The sequence below is a fragment of the Acanthochromis polyacanthus genome, chromosome 9 (assembly GCF_021347895.1).
Source record: "Acanthochromis polyacanthus isolate Apoly-LR-REF ecotype Palm Island chromosome 9, KAUST_Apoly_ChrSc, whole genome shotgun sequence".
Lineage (NCBI taxonomy): Eukaryota > Metazoa > Chordata > Actinopteri > Pomacentridae > Acanthochromis > Acanthochromis polyacanthus.
In genome coordinates, this window is record NC_067121.1 from 11,717,577 (window position 1) to 11,735,996 (window position 18,420).

Below are 18,420 nucleotides of genomic sequence, written 5' to 3' on the forward strand. Positions count from 1 at the left end.
AAATATGAACGTGTTCAGTGAACGCCGTTCATTGAACTCGTTCATGCACAACACTGAAGATGAGCCATTAAGTGATTGTAGAAGTAGCTTGGAAATATATTTTTCGAGGAAAAAACATAGTTCCAAGCTGTCAGGCTGGTTAGCTCAGCTGATCAGAGTGTGGTGCTTAGGGCTGGGTATCAATCTAAAAGTTTCGATACCGGTACCAATTCCGATACCTTCACTTCGATACCGGTTCCTAAACGATACTTTTTTCGATACCAGTTTTACAATATATACTCTAACAGAATGAAAATTGCATTACACATTACTTTTCACATCTTGAGTTTAATTTTCCAGTGATTTCCAGTGCAAAAGAACATTTGCAAGCAATGTACAGTTCAGTACATTCTGAGCCACCTTCGGCCCCGGACCCTTCCTGGCCGACCCGGAGCCGGTCGCGGCGCACCGCCGCGGAGGAAATGCGCCAGGCGGGGGACGGCCCGCACCCGGTGAGAGGTCCCGCGAGGGGATCCTCCCGCACCGAGCGGCCGCCCCTGGCCCGCCGAGTTGAATCTCCCGGGCGGACTGCGCGGACCCCACCCGTTTACCTCTTAACGGTTTCACACCCTCTTGAACTCTCTCTTCAAAGTTCTTGTCAACTTTCCCTTAAGGTACTTGTCGACTATCGGTCTCGTGCCGGTATTTAGCCTTAGATGGAGTTTACCACCCGCTTTGGCATATACTGCACCACGCACTATTGGCGTCTGTGGCGATGGGCGTGGGAGAGCTCAGCTGCAGAGGGGAGAGGTGTGGAGGAGAGTGTGTGGAACCAGCGTCAGGTTAATTAGCGCAGCTGGCACCAATTAGACTCACCTGATTCTCTCGGCAGTAACAGACTGAAGCAGAGGACAAAAGACAGACGGACAGAGAGGACGGGGGAACGGACGAGCGGAGGACAGCGGACAGGACGAGGTCCGGTGGAGCGGGCAGCTTATCGAACGAGATCCTGTGGAGATCCGGCTGACGCTGAGACTGTTTACCGGAGGAGAACCGGCGGAGAGCCGGCGGACGTTGAGACTGTTTACCGGACGAGGTCCGGTGTAGCGCCGGGCAAGGAAGAGAGACTGTTTTATTTACATTGAGACGGTGTGGTGAATAAAAGACTTTGTCTGCATTGGCCGAACTGCCGTGGTTATTGTGCTGAGCAGAGCCGCAGACAGGTTCTCCTGTTACAGCGTCCATTTTACAAAAGTAGAGCCACGCTTTAGACCTCAGAGGCATCTTTTCCCACTTCGACGACATGCTAAACAACTGCAGTAAATTCAATGTACCTAACGTGAAACCTGTCTGTGAACGGGCAGCATGCTTTTTTCCGGCTTGCCGCAATCACGTGTAATGTTACAGCCAATCACAGGTTTGCTTTATCATAATCACGTGATAAGTACCGGAACATGGAACCGAAAGACGAGGCTTATTTCGATACTCATTAGTACCGAAACATTTCGGTCGGTGCCATTAAAGAACCGAAGTTCGGTACTCAGCCCTAGGTATGAATGAAACTACTGTCAATGAAAAATAAAATGATATAAAATTACACATTGCCTGTAAAGTGCAACGTCTCAAGTTTCAGAAACCGTTGGATTTTTCCGATAGCATAAACAGTGACATAATTACGGTATTCCAAAGTGTGCTTATACCCAAACACTGATGACAGACTAGGACTTAAAGGGTAAAAAGAAATCATTTTTAACTGGACAACAAACCAGTCAAGGATTCCCCTGGTTTTATTGTCCCTCATGGTTTTAACGTGGACAGCACTAGATGCATGCTGTTTAACTTCATAAAGTCCACCATGGGCTACAGAAAACGCGTGCCGACAGACAGTACAGTACGCCTTGTAAATATTATCGCACACTTTTTCCACCCACATGTATTCTCGTTCCCATTCGCTTCTGTATTTCTGCCGCCTCTTAATCTTCCTTGGAGGAGTTCCATCGGCAGTGTCCGAGGCCTCAAAATGTCGTCCATGTCAGTGTCATCCATGCTGCTTTGTTGTTGTCTCTTGTTTGCCAGTATACCTTCTTTCCACGTGAAAAGACCTCAACCAATGAGATGAGCCGGATTCGGTATTGTCTTACTCGTGTGTGAGTGTGCTGTCAGTTCATTGGTCACAGAGTAAGAGAGGGCTGGCAATGAGATTACCGTAAATTTTCACATGAAGCACCATGTTATTCATTGATTACATTGACATTTTACAGACTGATTTTTGATTCTCATGGAAATATGGGACAAAGTGTGTTCCATATGGGACGCAAAATTTTGTTGCTCAATATGGTACGATCCCATATTTTAAGAGACGGTTGGCAACTCTACCTCCACCTGTTCCCTGCTCGCACTACAGATCACAATGTCATCTGCAAACATCATAGTCCATGGACACTCCTGTCTAACCTCGTCTGTCATCCTGTCCATCACCATAGCATACAAGAAGGGGCTCAGAGCTGATCCCTGATGTAGTCCCACCTCCACCTTGAACTCCTCTGTCACACCTACAGCACCACTCTCTTACAGTCCTCATACATGTCCTGCACCACTCTAACATACTTCTCTGCCACTCCAGACTTCCTCATACAAAACCACAGTTCCTCTCTGGGCACCCTGTCATAAGCTTTCTCCAGATCTACAAAGACACAATGCAGCTCCTTCTGACCTTCTCTGTACTTCTCTATCAACATCCTCAAAGCAAATATTGCATCTGTTGTACTCTTTCTTGGCATGAAACCATACTGCTGCTCACAGATGTTCACCTCTGCCTTTAGTCTAGTTTCAACTAGTCTTTCCCATAGCTTCATCATGTGGCTCATCAGTTTTATTCCTCTGTAGTTGCCACAACTCTGCACATCTCCCTTGTTCTTAAAGATGGGCACCAGGACACTTCTCTTCCATTCCTCGGCTATCTTTTCACTATCTAAGATCCTGTTGAACAACCCAGTCAGAAACTCTACTGCTCTCCGAGACACTTCCATACCTCCACAGGTATATCATCAGGACCAAGTGCCTTTCCACTCTTCATCCTCTTCAATGCCCTCCTCACTTCATCCTTACTAATCTTTGCTACTTCCTGGTCCACTACTCTTCGTTCTCTCTCATTTTCCTCATTCATCAACTCTTCAAAGTACTCTTTCCATCTTCCCATCACACTATTGGCACCTGTCAACACACTTCCATCCTTATGCTTTATCACCCTAACCTGCTGCACGTTCTTCCCATCTCTGTCTCTCTGCCTTGCCAACCTGTACAGATCAGTCTCTCCCTCCTTACTGTCCAACCTAGCATACAAGTCATCGTAAGCCCCTTGTTTGGCCTTTGCCACCTCTACTTTCACCTTACGCTGCATCTCCCTGTACTCCTGTCTCCTCTCTTCAGTCCTCTCAGTGTCCCACTTCTTCTTAGCTAACCTCTTTCTCTGGATCCACTCCTGTACCTCCTCATTCCACCACCTAGTCTCCTTATCTCCTTTCCTTCCAGATGACACACCAAGTACTCTCCGACCAGTCTCCCTGATCACATTTGCTGCAGTTGTCCAGTCATCTGGAAGCACCTCCTGACCATCCAAAGCCTGTCTCAACTCTTTCCTGAAAGTCATACAACACTCTTCCTTTTTCAGCTTCCACCATTTGGTCCTCTGCTCTGCCTTTGCCCTCTTCATCTTCTTCACCACCTGGGTCATCCTACACACCACCATCCTATGCTGTCTGGCTACACTCTCACATACCACTACTTAGCAGTCACTGATCTCCTTCAGATTACACCATCTACACAAGATGTAGTCTACCTGTGTGCTCCTACCTCCACTCTTATAGGTCACCCTATGTTCCTGCCTCTTCTGGAAGAAAGTATTCACTACAGCCATTTCCATCCTTTTTGCTCTTGCTCTTCTGGACATCCTGTAAAAATCCATCCATGACTTTTTGAGTTATGCTGTTAACAGACAAACAGCATGGCAGAGGTATGCGCTCTCCAAGTGCTTTTCTAGTCTAGGTTTAAGTCGTTAAACTTAGGCTTGTGGACTTTTTGGCCAGTATGGGGGTTGAACCCATGACTTTGGTGTTATTAGCACCATGCTCTAACCAGCTGAGCTAACCGGCCCTACTGTGCAAAAATCTTTTTGTCCAAATTTGCTCAAAAGTAACACGAATCTGCTGCAATAAATAGACTCATAGGTGACAAACAGAAATCATTGATCAACACTCTAAATTTAAATCTGGTGCATAATGTTGGTTCTATAGTAGGGATCTGAACAGAAACTGCTGCTTAATCAGCCAATGATTTCATAGTCAAGTTTTTTTTTTTTACAATCTACAGAAATATTTTTGTGGCTATTTGGCCAGTATGGGGGTTGAACGCATGATCTTGGTGTTATTAGCACCACTAGGGTGCTAATAATGAGAGAGAACGAAGAGTAGTGGACCAGGAAGTAGCAAAGATTAGTAAGGATGAAGTGAGGAGGGCATTGAAGAGGATGAAGAGTGGAAAGGCACTTGGTCCTGATGATATACCTGTGGAGGTATGGAAGTGTCTCGGAGAGCAGTAGAGTTTCTGACTGGGTTGTTCAACAGGATCTTAGATAGTGAAAAGATAGCCGAGGAATGGAAGAGAAGTGTCCTGGTGCCCATCTTTAAGAACAAGGGAGATGTGCAGAGTTGTGGCAACTACAGAGGAATAAAACTGATGAGCCACATGATGAAGCTATGGGAAAGACTAGTTGAAACTAGACTAAAGGCAGAGGTGAACATCTGTGAGCAGCAGTATGGTTTCATGCCAAGAAAGAGTACAACAGATGCAATATTTGCTTTGAGGATGTTGATAGAGAAGTACAGAGAAGGTCAGAAGGAGCTGCATTGTGTCTTTGTAGATCTGGAGAAAGCTTATGACAGGGTGCCCAGAGAGGAACTGTGGTTTTGTATGAGGAAGTCTGGAGTGGCAGAGAAGTATGTTAGAGTGGTGCAGGACATGTATGAGGACTGTAAGAGAGTGGTGCTGTAGGTGTGACAGAGGAGTTCAAGGTGGAGGTGGGACTACATCAGGGATCAGCTCTGAGCCCCTTCTTGTATGCTATGGTGATGGACAGGATGACAGACGAGGTTAGACAGGAGTGTCCATGGACTATGATGTTTGCAGATGACATTGTGATCTGTAGTGCGAGCAGGGAACAGGTGGAGGTAGAGTTGCCAACCGTCTCTTAAAATATGGGATCGTACCATATTGAGCAACAAAATTTTGCGTCCCATATGGAACACACTTTGTCCCATATTTCCATGAGAATCAAAAATCAGTCTGTAAAATGTCAATGTAATCAATGAATAACATGGTGCTTCATGTGAAAATTTACGGTAATCTCATTGCCAGCCCTCTCTTACTCTGTGACCAATGAACTGACAGCACACTCACACACGAGTAAGACAATACCGAATCCGGCTCATCTCATTGGTTGAGGTCTTTTCACGTGGAAAGAAGGTATACTGGCAAACAAGAGACAACAACAAAGCAGCATGGATGACACTGACATGGACGACATTTTGAGGCCTCGGACACTGCCGATGGAACTCCTCCAAGGAAGATTAAGAGGCGGCAGAAATACAGAAGCGAATGGGAACGAGAATACATGTGGGTGGAAAAAGTGTGCGATAATATTTACAAGGCGTACTGTACTGTCTGTCGGCACGCGTTTTCTGTAGCCCATGGTGGACTTTATGAAGTTAAACAGCATGCATCTAGTGCTGTCCACGTTAAAACCATGAGGGACAATAAAACCAGGGGAATCCTTGACTGGTTTGTTGTCCAGTTAAAAATGATTTCTTTTTACCCTTTAAGTCCTAGTCTGTCATCAGTGTTTGGGTATAAGCACACTTTGGAATACCGTAATTATGTCACTGTTTATGCTATCGGAAAAAATCCAACGGTTTCTGAAACTTGAGACGTTGCACTTTACAGGCAATGTGTAATTTTATATCATTTTATTTTTCATTGACAGTAGTTTCATTCATACCTAGGGCTGAGTACCGAACTTCGGTTCTTTAATGGCACCGACCGAAATGTTTCGGTACTAATGAGTATCGAAATAAGCCTCGTCTTTCGGTTCCATGTTCCGGTACTTATCACGTGATTATGATAAAGCAAACCTGTGATTGGCTGTAACATTACACGTGATTGCGGCAAGCCGGAAAAAAGCATGCTGCCCGTTCACAGACAGGTTTCACGTTAGGTACATTGAATTTACTGCAGTTGTTTAGCATGTCGTCGAAGTGGGAAAAGATGCCTCTGAGGTCTAAAGCGTGGCTCTACTTTTGTAAAATGGACGCTGTAACAGGAGAACCTGTCTGCGGCTCTGCTCAGCACAATAACCACGGCAGTTCGGCCAATGCAGACAAAGTCTTTTATTCACCACACCGTCTCAATGTAAATAAAACAGTCTCTCTTCCTTGCCCGGCGCTACACCGGACCTCGTCCGGTAAACAGTCTCAACGTCCGCCGGCTCTCCGCCGGTTCTCCTCCGGTAAACAGTCTCAGCGTCAGCCGGATCTCCACAGGATCTCGTTCGATAAGCTGCCCGCTCCACCGGACCTCGTCCTGTCCGCTGTCCTCCGCTCGTCCGTTCCCCCGTCCTCTCTGTCCGTCTGTCTTTTGTCCTCTGCTTCAGTCTGTTACTGCCGAGAGAATCAGGTGAGTCTAATTGGTGCCAGCTGCGCTAATTAACCTGACGCTGGTTCCACACACTCTCCTCCACACCTCTCCCCTCTGCAGCTGAGCTCTCCCACGCCCATCGCCACAGACGCCAATAGTGCGTGGTGCAGTATATGCCAAAGCGGGTGGTAAACTCCATCTAAGGCTAAATACCGGCACGAGACCGATAGTCGACAAGTACCTTAAGGGAAAGTTGACAAGAACTTTGAAGAGAGAGTTCAAGAGGGTGTGAAACCGTTAAGAGGTAAACGGGTGGGGTCCGCGCAGTCCGCCCGGGAGATTCAACTCGGCGGGCCAGGGGCGGCCGCTCGGTGCGGGAGGATCCCCTCGCGGGACCTCTCACCGGGTGCGGGCCGTCCCCCGCCTGGCGCATTTCCTCCGCGGCGGTGCGCCGCGACCGGCTCCGGGTCGGCCAGGAAGGGTCCGGGGCCGAAGGTGGCTCAGAATGTACTGAACTGTACATTGCTTGCAAATGTTCTTTTGCACTGGAAATCACTGGAAAATTAAACTCAAGATGTGAAAAGTAATGTGTAATGCAATTTTCATTCTGTTAGAGTATATATTGTAAAACTGGTATCGAAAAAAGTATCGTTTAGGAACCGGTATCGAAGTGAAGGTATCGGAATTGGTACCGGTATCGAAACTTTTAGATTGATACCCAGCCCTATTCATACCCTCCCAGGAAGCAATAGAAGCAGCCACTTTGTTCCCAGAGAGAGAACTGCCCTATGCGATTAAATAAAAGCTGCAAAACAAAGCTTAATTTCATAGTTTTTTTCCCAGTAAAATACAAAAATCAATTTCCGTTTTAGTGTTTTTCTTAAACCATCAGTACACTCTTGTAGCAGGAGGTAAATTGTAAATAACATAACCTCATTATGGGAGTCATTAGGTCATTCCCTCACACAGTAGGGTTTGTTAAGTGCCCTAGTGGCCAGGTGTGAATGGATTGTTATTTTGCACTGAAAAATAAATTGTTGAATAATAATTTGTTTTCCATGCATTTGTATCACTCAAAAACATGCATCTAATTAAACTCAGGTTTGACCCAAAAAAGGTTAAAAATCGTTTCACGCAGAAAAAAAAAAGGCAGAAAAAAAAATTTCACCATGCCGGGAGGAGTGAAGGCAATCAGGTCAGCCAGCCCTGTCAGCGAGGTGTCCCTAATTTATTTTTCAGGGAGTTGGCAACCCTACGTGGAGGAGAAGCTAGAGGCATGGAGGTTTGCACTGGAAAGGAGAGGAATGAAGGTTAGTTGCAGCAAGACGGAGTATCTGTGTGTCAAGGAGAGGGACCCAAGTGGAGGAGTGAGGTTACAGGGAGAAGAGATCAAGAAGTTGGAGGATTTTAAGTACTTAGGGTCAACAGTCCAGAGCAATGGAGAGTGTGGAAAAGAGGTGAAAAAGCGTGTACAGGCAGGCTGGAACGGCTGGAGAAAAGTGTCAGGTGTGATGTGTGATAGAAGAGTTTCAGCTAAAATGAAAGGAAAGATTTACAAAACTGTGGTGAGACCAGCCATGTTGTTTGGTCTAGAGACAGTATCCCTGAGGAAAAGACAGGAGGCAGAGCTGGAGGTAGCAGAACTGAAGATGCTGAGATTCTCTTTGGGAGTGACCAGGATGGATAGGATCAGGAATGAGTACATCAGAGGGACAGCACATGTTAGAGGCTTTGGAGATAAAGTCAGAGGCCAGACTGAGATGGTTCGGACATGTCCAGAGGAGAGAGAGTGAACATATAGGATGCTGAGTTTCCCACTGCCAGGCAGGAGGCCTAGAGGAAAACCAAAGACGAGGTTTATGGATGTGGTTAAAGAGGACATGAAGGTAGTTGGTGTGAGAGAAGAGGATGCAGAAGACAGGGTTAGATGGAGGCAATTGATTCGCTGTGGCGACCCCTGAAGGGAAAAGCCGAAAGGAAAAGAAGAAGAAGTTTGAATGGAGAGAAATTCTCAACCACTGAGTTAATGCATAGCCTAGTGAGGTGCAGCTTTAAAGCACAATCATGAGACAGTGTGACCAGAACAGACACTCCTTTGTCTGGTGACAACATAAGTCACCTTAAAATCCAACTTTGCTCAAGTGACGCAATGCCACAGGTGGCAAGAGAAAGACAAAAACAGGTTGTTGACCTGCCTGATGCTGCATGTCAGTTAAGATCGACACCAGACGTTGGACCGTCAACAGCTCCAACATTTGTTGACTACAGAATCATGTGAGACAGCTGTGGTTGGACATGTCCAACACCATGGTCTAATCCCCCAAAATGTCTGCCAATTTCACTAAAACTTTCAGGAAGACAATATTACACAAGCTACACTGATCTCATGAACTGATGATCATACTGTCACAGTATGTGTGGCACTACATACCTCAAATGGTGGACATACATACTGACTTGTGAATTCTGTTCTATGGCACCACTGCCCATCTGATCATTATGATTTACAATATAGTGCATATTTCTTGTTTCATGACATCCATTCTGTTGTACAGATTCAATGTGTTGGAATCACAAATACTTATTCTCCTTATGTTAAAACAAATGGATAGTATTTAATAAAATATTACCTGTTTCGTTTATATTTTTGTTTGGTAAATTTATTGTAATTGCCTGTACTTTGAATAACCTTGTCTGCACTTTAATTCACTTGATTTTAATGAATATCTTTTCTATTTTATTGCTACCTTCATCTTTTAGTTGCCCTTTTATCCTCTTGCCTTTTTTACGCTGTTTTATTCAGTTATAATTATTCTATAAATCTCTTTGTGCTTCATGTGTCTGCATTTTTTATTTATTTAACTGAATTAATAATTTTTATTACATTTTTGTTTACCTGTAAAACACTTTAAATAACATCTGTGTATGATAAGATGCTTTATAAAACAATTTGCTTGTTTTGTGGTAAACAATTTAAAAAGAAATGTATTATGCTTAAAACATAATTTAATGACAAAAAAAACTGCAACATGACACTAGAATTCGACTTAAGAACAAGCATTAATAATGCAGGTGTAATAACGAACTTTAGTACAGTATTATAAAACGAAACTGCAGTTATTCTAAATTGCCATAAACTACCACACAGTGAACTTTGCGTTTTGCTGTTGAGGACTTTTGACCCCTCAGGAGCACGGTACTTCCTCCATCACGTGACCACCACCGTTTCCTGCTACTATTGTATTACACTTCCATGTTTTTCACCTCAAACAGCGACGGTAATGTGAACCTCAAACGCCACATCGCCACTGTGTGACTTGTCCCGTACAGAGTCCGTTAACCGTCGCCGCGGCAGGCAGAGGTGCTGATCCGGGACAAATATGGCCAACTGTGTGGCTTTCCAGAGCAAGTTAACCTCCATCATGGAGATGCTAGCTAAAGCAGCCGTGGTGGAAATCAGCAAACTGTGGGAGGACGGCTTCGCCTTGGTCCAGGTAGAGCTCCGCCGGAGAGAAGGCGAAATTGAAGCGCTGAACAGAAAGTTGAAATTGATGGAAACAGAGCGGTTATCGGTCGAGACTCAGAATGTTAGTAAGTCCAGGAGAGAGCAGCCAAACAAGCTGCTGCCGCCCGCCGGTAATGGTAAGAACAACTAATGTTTACTTTAAATGCATATGTAACAGTAACAACTACATTTAATTAATAAGCTATATTATACTATATTACACTGTACTATACTATGTCATACTGTACTACACTGTACTATACTATACAATACTGCACTATATTACATTGTACATATTATATTATGTTAAACTATAGTCCACTGTACTGTACTATGCCATACTGTACTATATTATACAATACTACAGTGTACTATACTGTACCATACTACGCTGTACTAGCTATTCTATACTGTACTAAACTGTACTATAGTCTACTGTACTATACTACGCTATACTGTACTATACTATACTACAATACACTACGCTGTATTGTACTACACTTTACTATACTATGCCATGCTGTACAATACTGTGCTACACTTTAGTATGCTGTACTATCCTGTACTGCAGTATACTATACCATACTACACTGCACTACTTTATGATATAGTGTACTATACTATACTGCACTGTACTTGACAATGCTATACTGTACTATACTATACTACAGTGTACCAGACTATTCTATGCTATACTATACTACACTATACACTATACTGTACTGTACCATACTGTACTATATTATACTATTCTATGCTACACTATACTATACTGTACTATATTGTGCTATATTCTCTGATTGCAGCTTCCTAAATGTATTTTCCTTTTTCTTTCCTACTCTGTGAGAGTACACTGAATATCTTTGGGTTGTGGACAAAACATGAGATTTGAGGACTACATCTTGGGCTTTGGGAAACATTGATTAACTTTTTTTTTTAACCATTTGGAGAAAATCAGAGTAATTTTAGAGAAAATAATCAGCAGATTACCTGGTTTATAACACACTACAGTGTAGTTGGAAACCTTTGTAAGAGGAGTATTATTATTATATTTGTTGACAATTTTAACTCCACTTCTGGACAACCATTGGTATGGTTCACTGTATAAACTGTATTGACAAATACTGTACATAAACACTTGGTGTCCTTCTATCTGTTTATAAGTGGATTATAGTGGGTCATAAACAATGTATGACATGTTTCTACAATAATTATAAATGGCAATTTATTTCATCATTGTAGCACAGCATTTCATAGTGTATACAGAATGAATAACACAACAAATAGAGCTGTGTACTGATCGCATAGCAAAAATGTCTTTAATTAATGAATTTTCAGTTGAACTTGTTTTAAATAAATCTGCTTTGTCTTTTCAGGGCCGACAGTGGATTCAGTCAACACCCCGTCTTCTGATCAGAGCATCAGAGATAAGGCCGACACCTCAGCAAACCACAGAACATCGCCTCCAGCTCAAACAGAAGAGAAACAGACTGAGCAGCTCAAGTCGGGCCTCTGTGAAAGTGACGACAGAGAGGACGAAGACTTAATAGTAAAGCTGGAAGATGAGGATGACATCCAGATTGTGGAACAGATTGTGAACTCGGATCCCGGTGTTCCAGACGGAGCGGGTCACCATGAGATGGATGTGAACCTCCAACCTACTGAAGTGGTGGAGGAGCCAGAGACCCAGCAGTGGTTGTCTGTTTCCGTTGGAGACAGTGATGCCACGGACGACTCGGACTGCTTCTTTGAACCAAAGCAGCTGTCGCAAAATCTGGACTCAGAAATCTTACTTATTCAGAATGCCTTGGACATTTTTGATAATTCAGCAGAGACGGCTTATTCTGTGAGAGATAACGGGACAGTTGAAGGTGCGTCGAGTAAATCAAGGCCTTCACTGACTTTCAGCCAGTCTCAGCCAAGTCAACCTCTAGAAGCAATAAATCACCCAGAGAGAGGAATGTCCATTCGATTCCTTTCAGAGAAGCAACAACAACAAACTAAACCTATGTCCGCTTTCAACCCGGACAGCAGGTTCTTTCTTTTAAATGACCCAGAGTTGCACAAAACTATAGCGAGTCGCCGCATCAAGGAGAAATGGTACATCTGCCCGTTCTGCGGCAAGAGCTTTGATCGCATCAGCCATCTGGAGATTCACCAACGAATTCACACGGGAGAGAAACCGTACACGTGCGATATATGTGGCAAGTGTTTTTCTCAGAGGAGTAACCTTCGGACTCATCAACGGACTCACAAAGAGGCTCTTTCACAAAATGCAGTTTAATTCAACAGCGTGGGAAGATTGAGAAAAGCTAGAAGTCTCCCAGTGGAATTTTATGTCTAGATTAATTAATTAAATCCTTTTTGTCTTTTTATATTTCTGAAAAACTATGTAGCTGACTGATTTTACTGTGCTTTCATTTTTTTAGATAAAGTACAACTTTGACATAGCTTAGACTGTAACAGTTGATACTTGTTTGTAAATTGAGCTAATTAAGAGATTTATAAAAAACATTTTGGGACGTACAGCCTCAGTGACTTATTAATATTGATTTTGACAGGTTGTACACAAGGATGCATCTTTAGCATTTGGCTGAGTTGATGTGATATTAAAGATATCAGGCTGAAAATTTTTGACAAATTAGTTAACCGCATTGCTGAAAGGATTAAGAAAGCTACTAACCCCCCCGTCAACTTTGGTAGTCATTACACTTTGTGTGGTCACAAGAATTTCACTGATGTTTTCTGACAATTGCAGTGACTATCCTCTCCAAAATGAAATGATGCATCAGAGCAGTTTTTAGTATGTGGCCAGTCTGTTTTGCATTATGTTTGTGGGTCAGGGAATTTAAGAATCTTCCTAATAAGAAACGACATCATGAACATTCAGAACCTTCAGTTTGTACTCAACAATCTCTGATTTGCCTAAAATTTCATTCAATAAAATATGCGTATTTATGAAATATAAGCTTTATATATCAAATATTTTCTATTTTTATGATTGTCTGTTGACCCACTTTCAACACGATTTATCACACAGTGAAATATCTCAGCCGCTATTACAGATGAAAGCCTTAAATATTCTGCTATTTCTCATCATGTCATTGATTCAGAATCTGAAATATTGGAAAAGTAGATCATGATATTTTTTGAAGCATATATAGTTATGGAACCTTACTGTTGTTGAACATTGGCTTGTGGACTTTTTGGCCAGTATGGGGTTTGAACCCATGACCTTGGCGTTATTAGCACCACGCTCTGACCAGCTGAGCTAACCGGTCTGACTCCTGAGAGTTTTTTGGCTAAATTTGTTCGAAAATTTCACAACATCTGGTGCAAAATGTTGGTTTGATGGTAAGGAATTCCTGCTTCATTTGCCCAACACCCTAATATTTAGATTTTTAAGGGTGTTAAATGTTGCTTTGTGCACTTTTTGGCCAGTATGGGGGTTGAACCCACGACCTTGGCGTTATTAGCACCACGCTCTGACCAGCTGAGCTAACTGGCCTGACTCTGTCAGCTCTAAACTACCTTTTTCCTCCAAAAATCTATTTCCAAGCTACTTCTACAATCACTTAATGGCTCATCTTATCCTAGTTTCAGGGGAATTAATGAACATCAAAGCAGACATTCCGCTGCTGGAGTGTTTTGGGAAATGTTTGGTGTTTAATGCATCATACTGAGGTGGAACAAATGATTTCGTTAGTTTCAGGCTGCTAAAAAAATCCACTATAAACAAGGTCAAAGCAGAACTATGTGGCCTAATGGATAAGGCATCTGACTTTGGATCAGAAGAGTAAGAGTTCAAGTCCCTTTGTGGTTGATTTAAGTCTGGGTTGAAGGACTAGTTTAAAGGCACTGGATTTCTCCCTGACTGTAGAATGACAGTGAGGTGCAGCCAGGTCTTTCTCTGAATAGTCTGATGATATGAGACAAACTTTAACTGCTACAAGTTTGAGGAAATAGCTCCCATTTTGCTGCACAGAAAGAAAAAAAATTCTGGAAAATGCCCCAGAGTCTCATGTGAGAAAATGTAAGTTATTCTAAAAGTAAAATCCACTGTCTAATAAATAAAGAACAGCCTTTGTTCAGATGTTGGATCAAAATTTTCTGTGATTCTTGCCGCAGTTCTGGTTCTGGTTCTTAGGTTCTGAAGTGGTAGAAAAACAGATTTTGTAAACGTTCTTTTATACAACAGAGCTGGACGGTGTTCTGGTTTTACTGGTGGAGCTTCCATTGCAAAGTCAGACTGTTGGTGTGATTTTTATCAGCAGTCTGCCACTTAGAATAATTACATTAAAGCTCGTATCTGTCAAAGAGGCTGGACTAACTGGAGAACAGACGGAGTCTGATTCAGCATCAGTTATGTGATGAGTTGGTGGATTAAAGTTCAATCTATGAGGATAAAGACAGTCGGAAACATTTACCACCAGGTAAAGTCTAAATATCCAGAACTGGAAGTTTATTCAGTCAATGACAGCTGGATGGATCCTCAGACAAGAGACTTTAGTGGGACTATTTCACCATTAACTTCATTAGCACCACGCTCTGACCAGCTGAGCTAACCGGCCTGACTTCTGAGAGCTTTTTGGCCAAATTTGTTTGAAAATTCCACAAAATCTGGTGCAAAATGTTGGTTTGATGGTAAGGAATTCAACAGAAATTACTGCTTCGTTTGCCGGACACATTAATATTTAGGTTTTTAAGGATGTTAAATGTTGCTGTGTGGACTTTTTGGCCAGTATGGGGGTTGAACCCATGACCTTGGCGTTATTAGCACCATGCTCTGACCAGCTGAGCTAACCGGCCTGACTTCTGAGAGGTTTCTTGGTCAAATTTGTTAAAAAAATTCCACAAAATCTGGTGCAAAATGTTGGTTTGATGTAGGGCTGGGCGATATAGCCAAAAAATAAAATCTCGATTTTTTTTTTTAGTCATCATGGACGATTACGATTTTAATCGATTTTTGTTGTTTCTTTGTGGTCTATTTGCTATGGCTAGTGCTAGCCATGCCGCACTCCTGTAGCTGCGAGCACTCTTCCCATTCTTTAGGATGCCTCTGCTGGAGGTGCTGAAAGAGGTTAGTTGTGCTGCTACTCTTCATTTTCACACTAGTTTTGCAAACCTTGCACATGACTGTAGTTTGCTCTGTGTCAGTCTTGTCAAAGCCGAACCACTTCCATATAATCGCTGTAACATGAGGCCCTTTTCTCACGACGAACTCTTCATCTGCTGTTCTGTCCGCCATGACGGGCAGTTTAGAAAAAAATTCTCGATATTTGAATCTAAAATTTCGTGGACACTACTTTAAACATCCGTTATTTATGATGACAAAGTTTCAAGCAAATCAGAGATGGTCAAAAAAGGCTGATGATGATTTGAGATTTTTTTTAAAAAAAGACCCTGTAGCTTTTTCGGGGGATCACCAGCTGACGGCCAGATCCATGCCAGGTTCATGTGTTGTCACTTAGTGGAGTAGCAGCATCTTCAAAGAAGAGTTTGGAAAATTTGCATGTTTGCTTTCACGCAGAATAAGACGAGAAAATAGGTTAACCTGTCATTTAGCTTAGCATACAGGCTGGAAACTGCTAATCTGGTTGCTACAAAAGAAAAAAAAATGCACCTACCACCAACTCTACAGGTTGTCAATAATACATTATATCAAGCTTGTTTAATCTGTAGAAAAGGCAGAATGTCGTGTCAAGCCTCAGCTGGTCTCAAACTATGAAAGTGAGGACAAGACTGAAGAAAATCATCTTCTTCGTCCTTCCTACAATCTGTATCCCAAGCTAACCACTTTTTCTGGCTTCATATTTATCCTTCACATACGAGAAATCCTCATCTTAACTCTTGGCAAGAAAGCCAATAAAGTCTATTTCCCAAATCTACTCCTTTGATACAGAAGTCATCTGAACTCTTAGCTCCACAATGAAACCACAGTTTCAATTATTTCCGTCATTAACTGAGGCAACAAGTATGTGAAAGTCAGAACAAGGACAACTGCAGTTTAATACATCTGCTGCATTACTGTGTTACTGCAGTGACATCATGAACCATTAACCCTCTTTCATGAGGAGAAATTAGCTTAAATCCCACCAAATTACAGTACAGAACAATTTATTTGTTTTTAAAAATTGCATACGCTGTTCTTTTATGAATAAACATCGAAACTTTTACATGTCACTTTTGGAGTTTCGTAGAAAAACACATAGAAAAAACAATGTATGGTGTATTTGTTATCACCTGACAGTGCTTTTATACAGAAGATATTTACAGTTCATGAAAAAAAGGGAATATATCATGACATTAATGCCATCATGGAATCTGGTTTGCTGCATTTCATCCATGAGCTGGATCAATATCGGTCCACTTCCTCATCCAGAGGAGCTTTTTTTGACTTTTCGGTGGTTGCAGGTAACTGTTAAAGATACAATAATAAACATACAGCAGCTCTATATTTCTATCTATAATACATACATACACAAATGCACACTACCTTCTCATTCAGAGATGCATCCGAGCTTGAGATACCAAGCAGCCAAGTAAAGTTTGCTTTGTCCTTGGATCATGTTTTGTCCGTATTGTCCTCCCTGAATGTTGCTGTAAACAAAGCACCACGATCGAGAGGCAGGATTCATCTTTGTGAGTTTGTACGTCGATGTGATTTAACCAGTAGCTCTGTGTGCAAAATGGTTGTACCCTGTAGAGTAAACATGGTGTAACTGGAACCTTAATTCCACGCAAGTTAAAGAGCAGAAAGAGTTTTCATTTACGCGCTTTTGGTGAAAGGCAAAAATCTTGAGCCTCTTAACTCTCCATTATTGGATGTATAAAATAATTAAAATCAAAAACTTTCCAATTATGCAGTGGCCCTGCTGTGAGCTACAACATCCCAGAGTCCTGTAAAACAAGGACCCTTCCCCATCATTTCTTGTCATCTCCTGACTGTCAGCTAACTGATAAAGGCAATTTAAGAATAAAGGGTCAACATCCCACCAATAAGAGGCAAAAATGACTAGTGTTTGGGTGGTTATCAAGACAAAATTCACTGTCCATGCAGGGATGAAGATGATCTAGACGATCTGTGATCTGGGGTGCAGCAGGATGGCATTGGAGTGCGGTCTGGGCCTGAGGACGCCATTGCTGTAGTAAAAGTGAGCGTTTAATGTCTCAGAAATCTGGTTGGAGCGGCTGCTGTCGTCATCTTCGTCCTCCTGCCCCTCAGTCACAGTCTGAGGGGGAGTCCAGCCCTCCCCACGAGGAGAGTCTCCCCCTCTGGCGTGACCCAGCTCCGGGTCTCTGGGCCCGACGGCGTCGTCCTGCTGGGCCTTCAGGGGAACCAGAGATGAAGGGAGACCTGAGTCCTGGTAGAAACAGCATAAAGAGACAGCACTGTTTCTACTGAAAACGACCAGTAGGTAAAATGTTGCTGAGGAACCAGAAAGTTCCTTGAGGTTAAAATCTCTTGTTCGAGGGAAATTTGTTCAAGAAGGCACAACATTATACACACTAGTAGTCAAAAGTTTGAGAATATCTCAATTTTTACAATTTTTGATTGGAAATTATGCATGTTTATGTCTCACTGTACTCTGAAATGAAAGTATAGAGCAAATAAATAAAGTTAAAGGTTTCCCCAGTTTCTGAGAGCCTTTTGATGGAGAAGAGAACTGTACTCACTGACACCTTGACCTTCTTCGCAATTTCTCTGTAGGAAAGACCTGCATTTTTAAGTGTTATGATGCCCTGTTTCTCTTCTATTGTTAATTACTTTTTCCTTGCCATTTTTATAGCAACATACTACTTTCTTTAGTACAATACTGTTCAAATAATGTTTTTTAGGGTATGGTGCCACTGTGTCTTTCAACACTACTTTTGTGCAGACAGAGGGGGTTGTAAGTAATCAAGAAAGGTTGGAACACGTGTAGGATTTGGTAGCACCAACTTTCAACGCTTGATCAACCTCCATTGCTGCAGAACAGCTTTAAGTTGTTAACCCATTTGTTGTTCCCTGAAAAAAAGCCTTTTGGTATAATCTGAAATGCACATTATTTTTCAGTTATGGGTAACCTTACCTATTGTTTTTAGCCTCTGGCAGTTCACCATTTACCTTTGTACCATTTCAAGCTATTCATTGGACTTGAAGTACTTGAAATTCAATAATAACTGGAAAAATTGGGCATTCTGAAACTTTTGACTGGTAGTGTATGTACAAAGATTGGAAAAGTGAGCATGACAAAACCCAGTTTAGG

The 18,420-nt window shown here is 42.4% G+C and overlaps 2 protein-coding genes and 4 non-coding genes across 6 annotated transcripts in view; 1 reads left to right on the forward strand and 5 right to left on the reverse strand.

The window, feature by feature from the left end:
* Nucleotides 1-4,057: 4,057 nt before the first annotated feature.
* On the reverse strand, nt 4,058-4,131 carry trnai-aau (transfer RNA isoleucine (anticodon AAU)). The gene has a single exon. It is a non-coding gene; the product is annotated as a tRNA-Ile (tRNA).
* Nucleotides 4,132-9,861: 5,730 nt separating this feature from the next.
* Nucleotides 9,862-12,699, forward strand: LOC110957471 (zinc finger and SCAN domain-containing protein 4). The gene is made up of 2 exons (XM_022203518.2): nt 9,862-10,308; nt 11,548-12,699. The coding sequence occupies exons 1-2, from the start codon at nt 10,047-10,049 to the stop codon at nt 12,453-12,455; spliced, it is 1,170 nt and encodes a 389-aa protein (XP_022059210.1). The 5' UTR covers nt 9,862-10,046; the 3' UTR covers nt 12,456-12,699.
* A 679-nt stretch (nt 12,700-13,378) lies between these two features.
* On the reverse strand, nt 13,379-13,452 carry trnai-aau (transfer RNA isoleucine (anticodon AAU)). Its single transcript has one exon. It is a non-coding gene; the product is annotated as a tRNA-Ile (tRNA).
* A 153-nt stretch (nt 13,453-13,605) lies between these two features.
* Nucleotides 13,606-13,679, reverse strand: trnai-aau (transfer RNA isoleucine (anticodon AAU)). The gene has a single exon. It is a non-coding gene; the product is annotated as a tRNA-Ile (tRNA).
* Nucleotides 13,680-14,906: 1,227 nt separating this feature from the next.
* Nucleotides 14,907-14,980, reverse strand: trnai-aau (transfer RNA isoleucine (anticodon AAU)). The gene has a single exon. It is a non-coding gene; the product is annotated as a tRNA-Ile (tRNA).
* Nucleotides 14,981-16,155: 1,175 nt separating this feature from the next.
* The window catches only part of LOC110957470 (nectin-4-like), a 35,846-nt gene continuing 33,581 nt past the window's right edge, over nt 16,156-18,420 (reverse strand). The window contains exon 11 of the mRNA XM_022203517.2: nt 16,156-17,535. Within this exon, the coding sequence (XP_022059209.2) occupies nt 17,245-17,535 (291 nt within the window). The 3' untranslated portion in view covers nt 16,156-17,244. The remainder of the gene's footprint in view (nt 17,536-18,420) is intronic.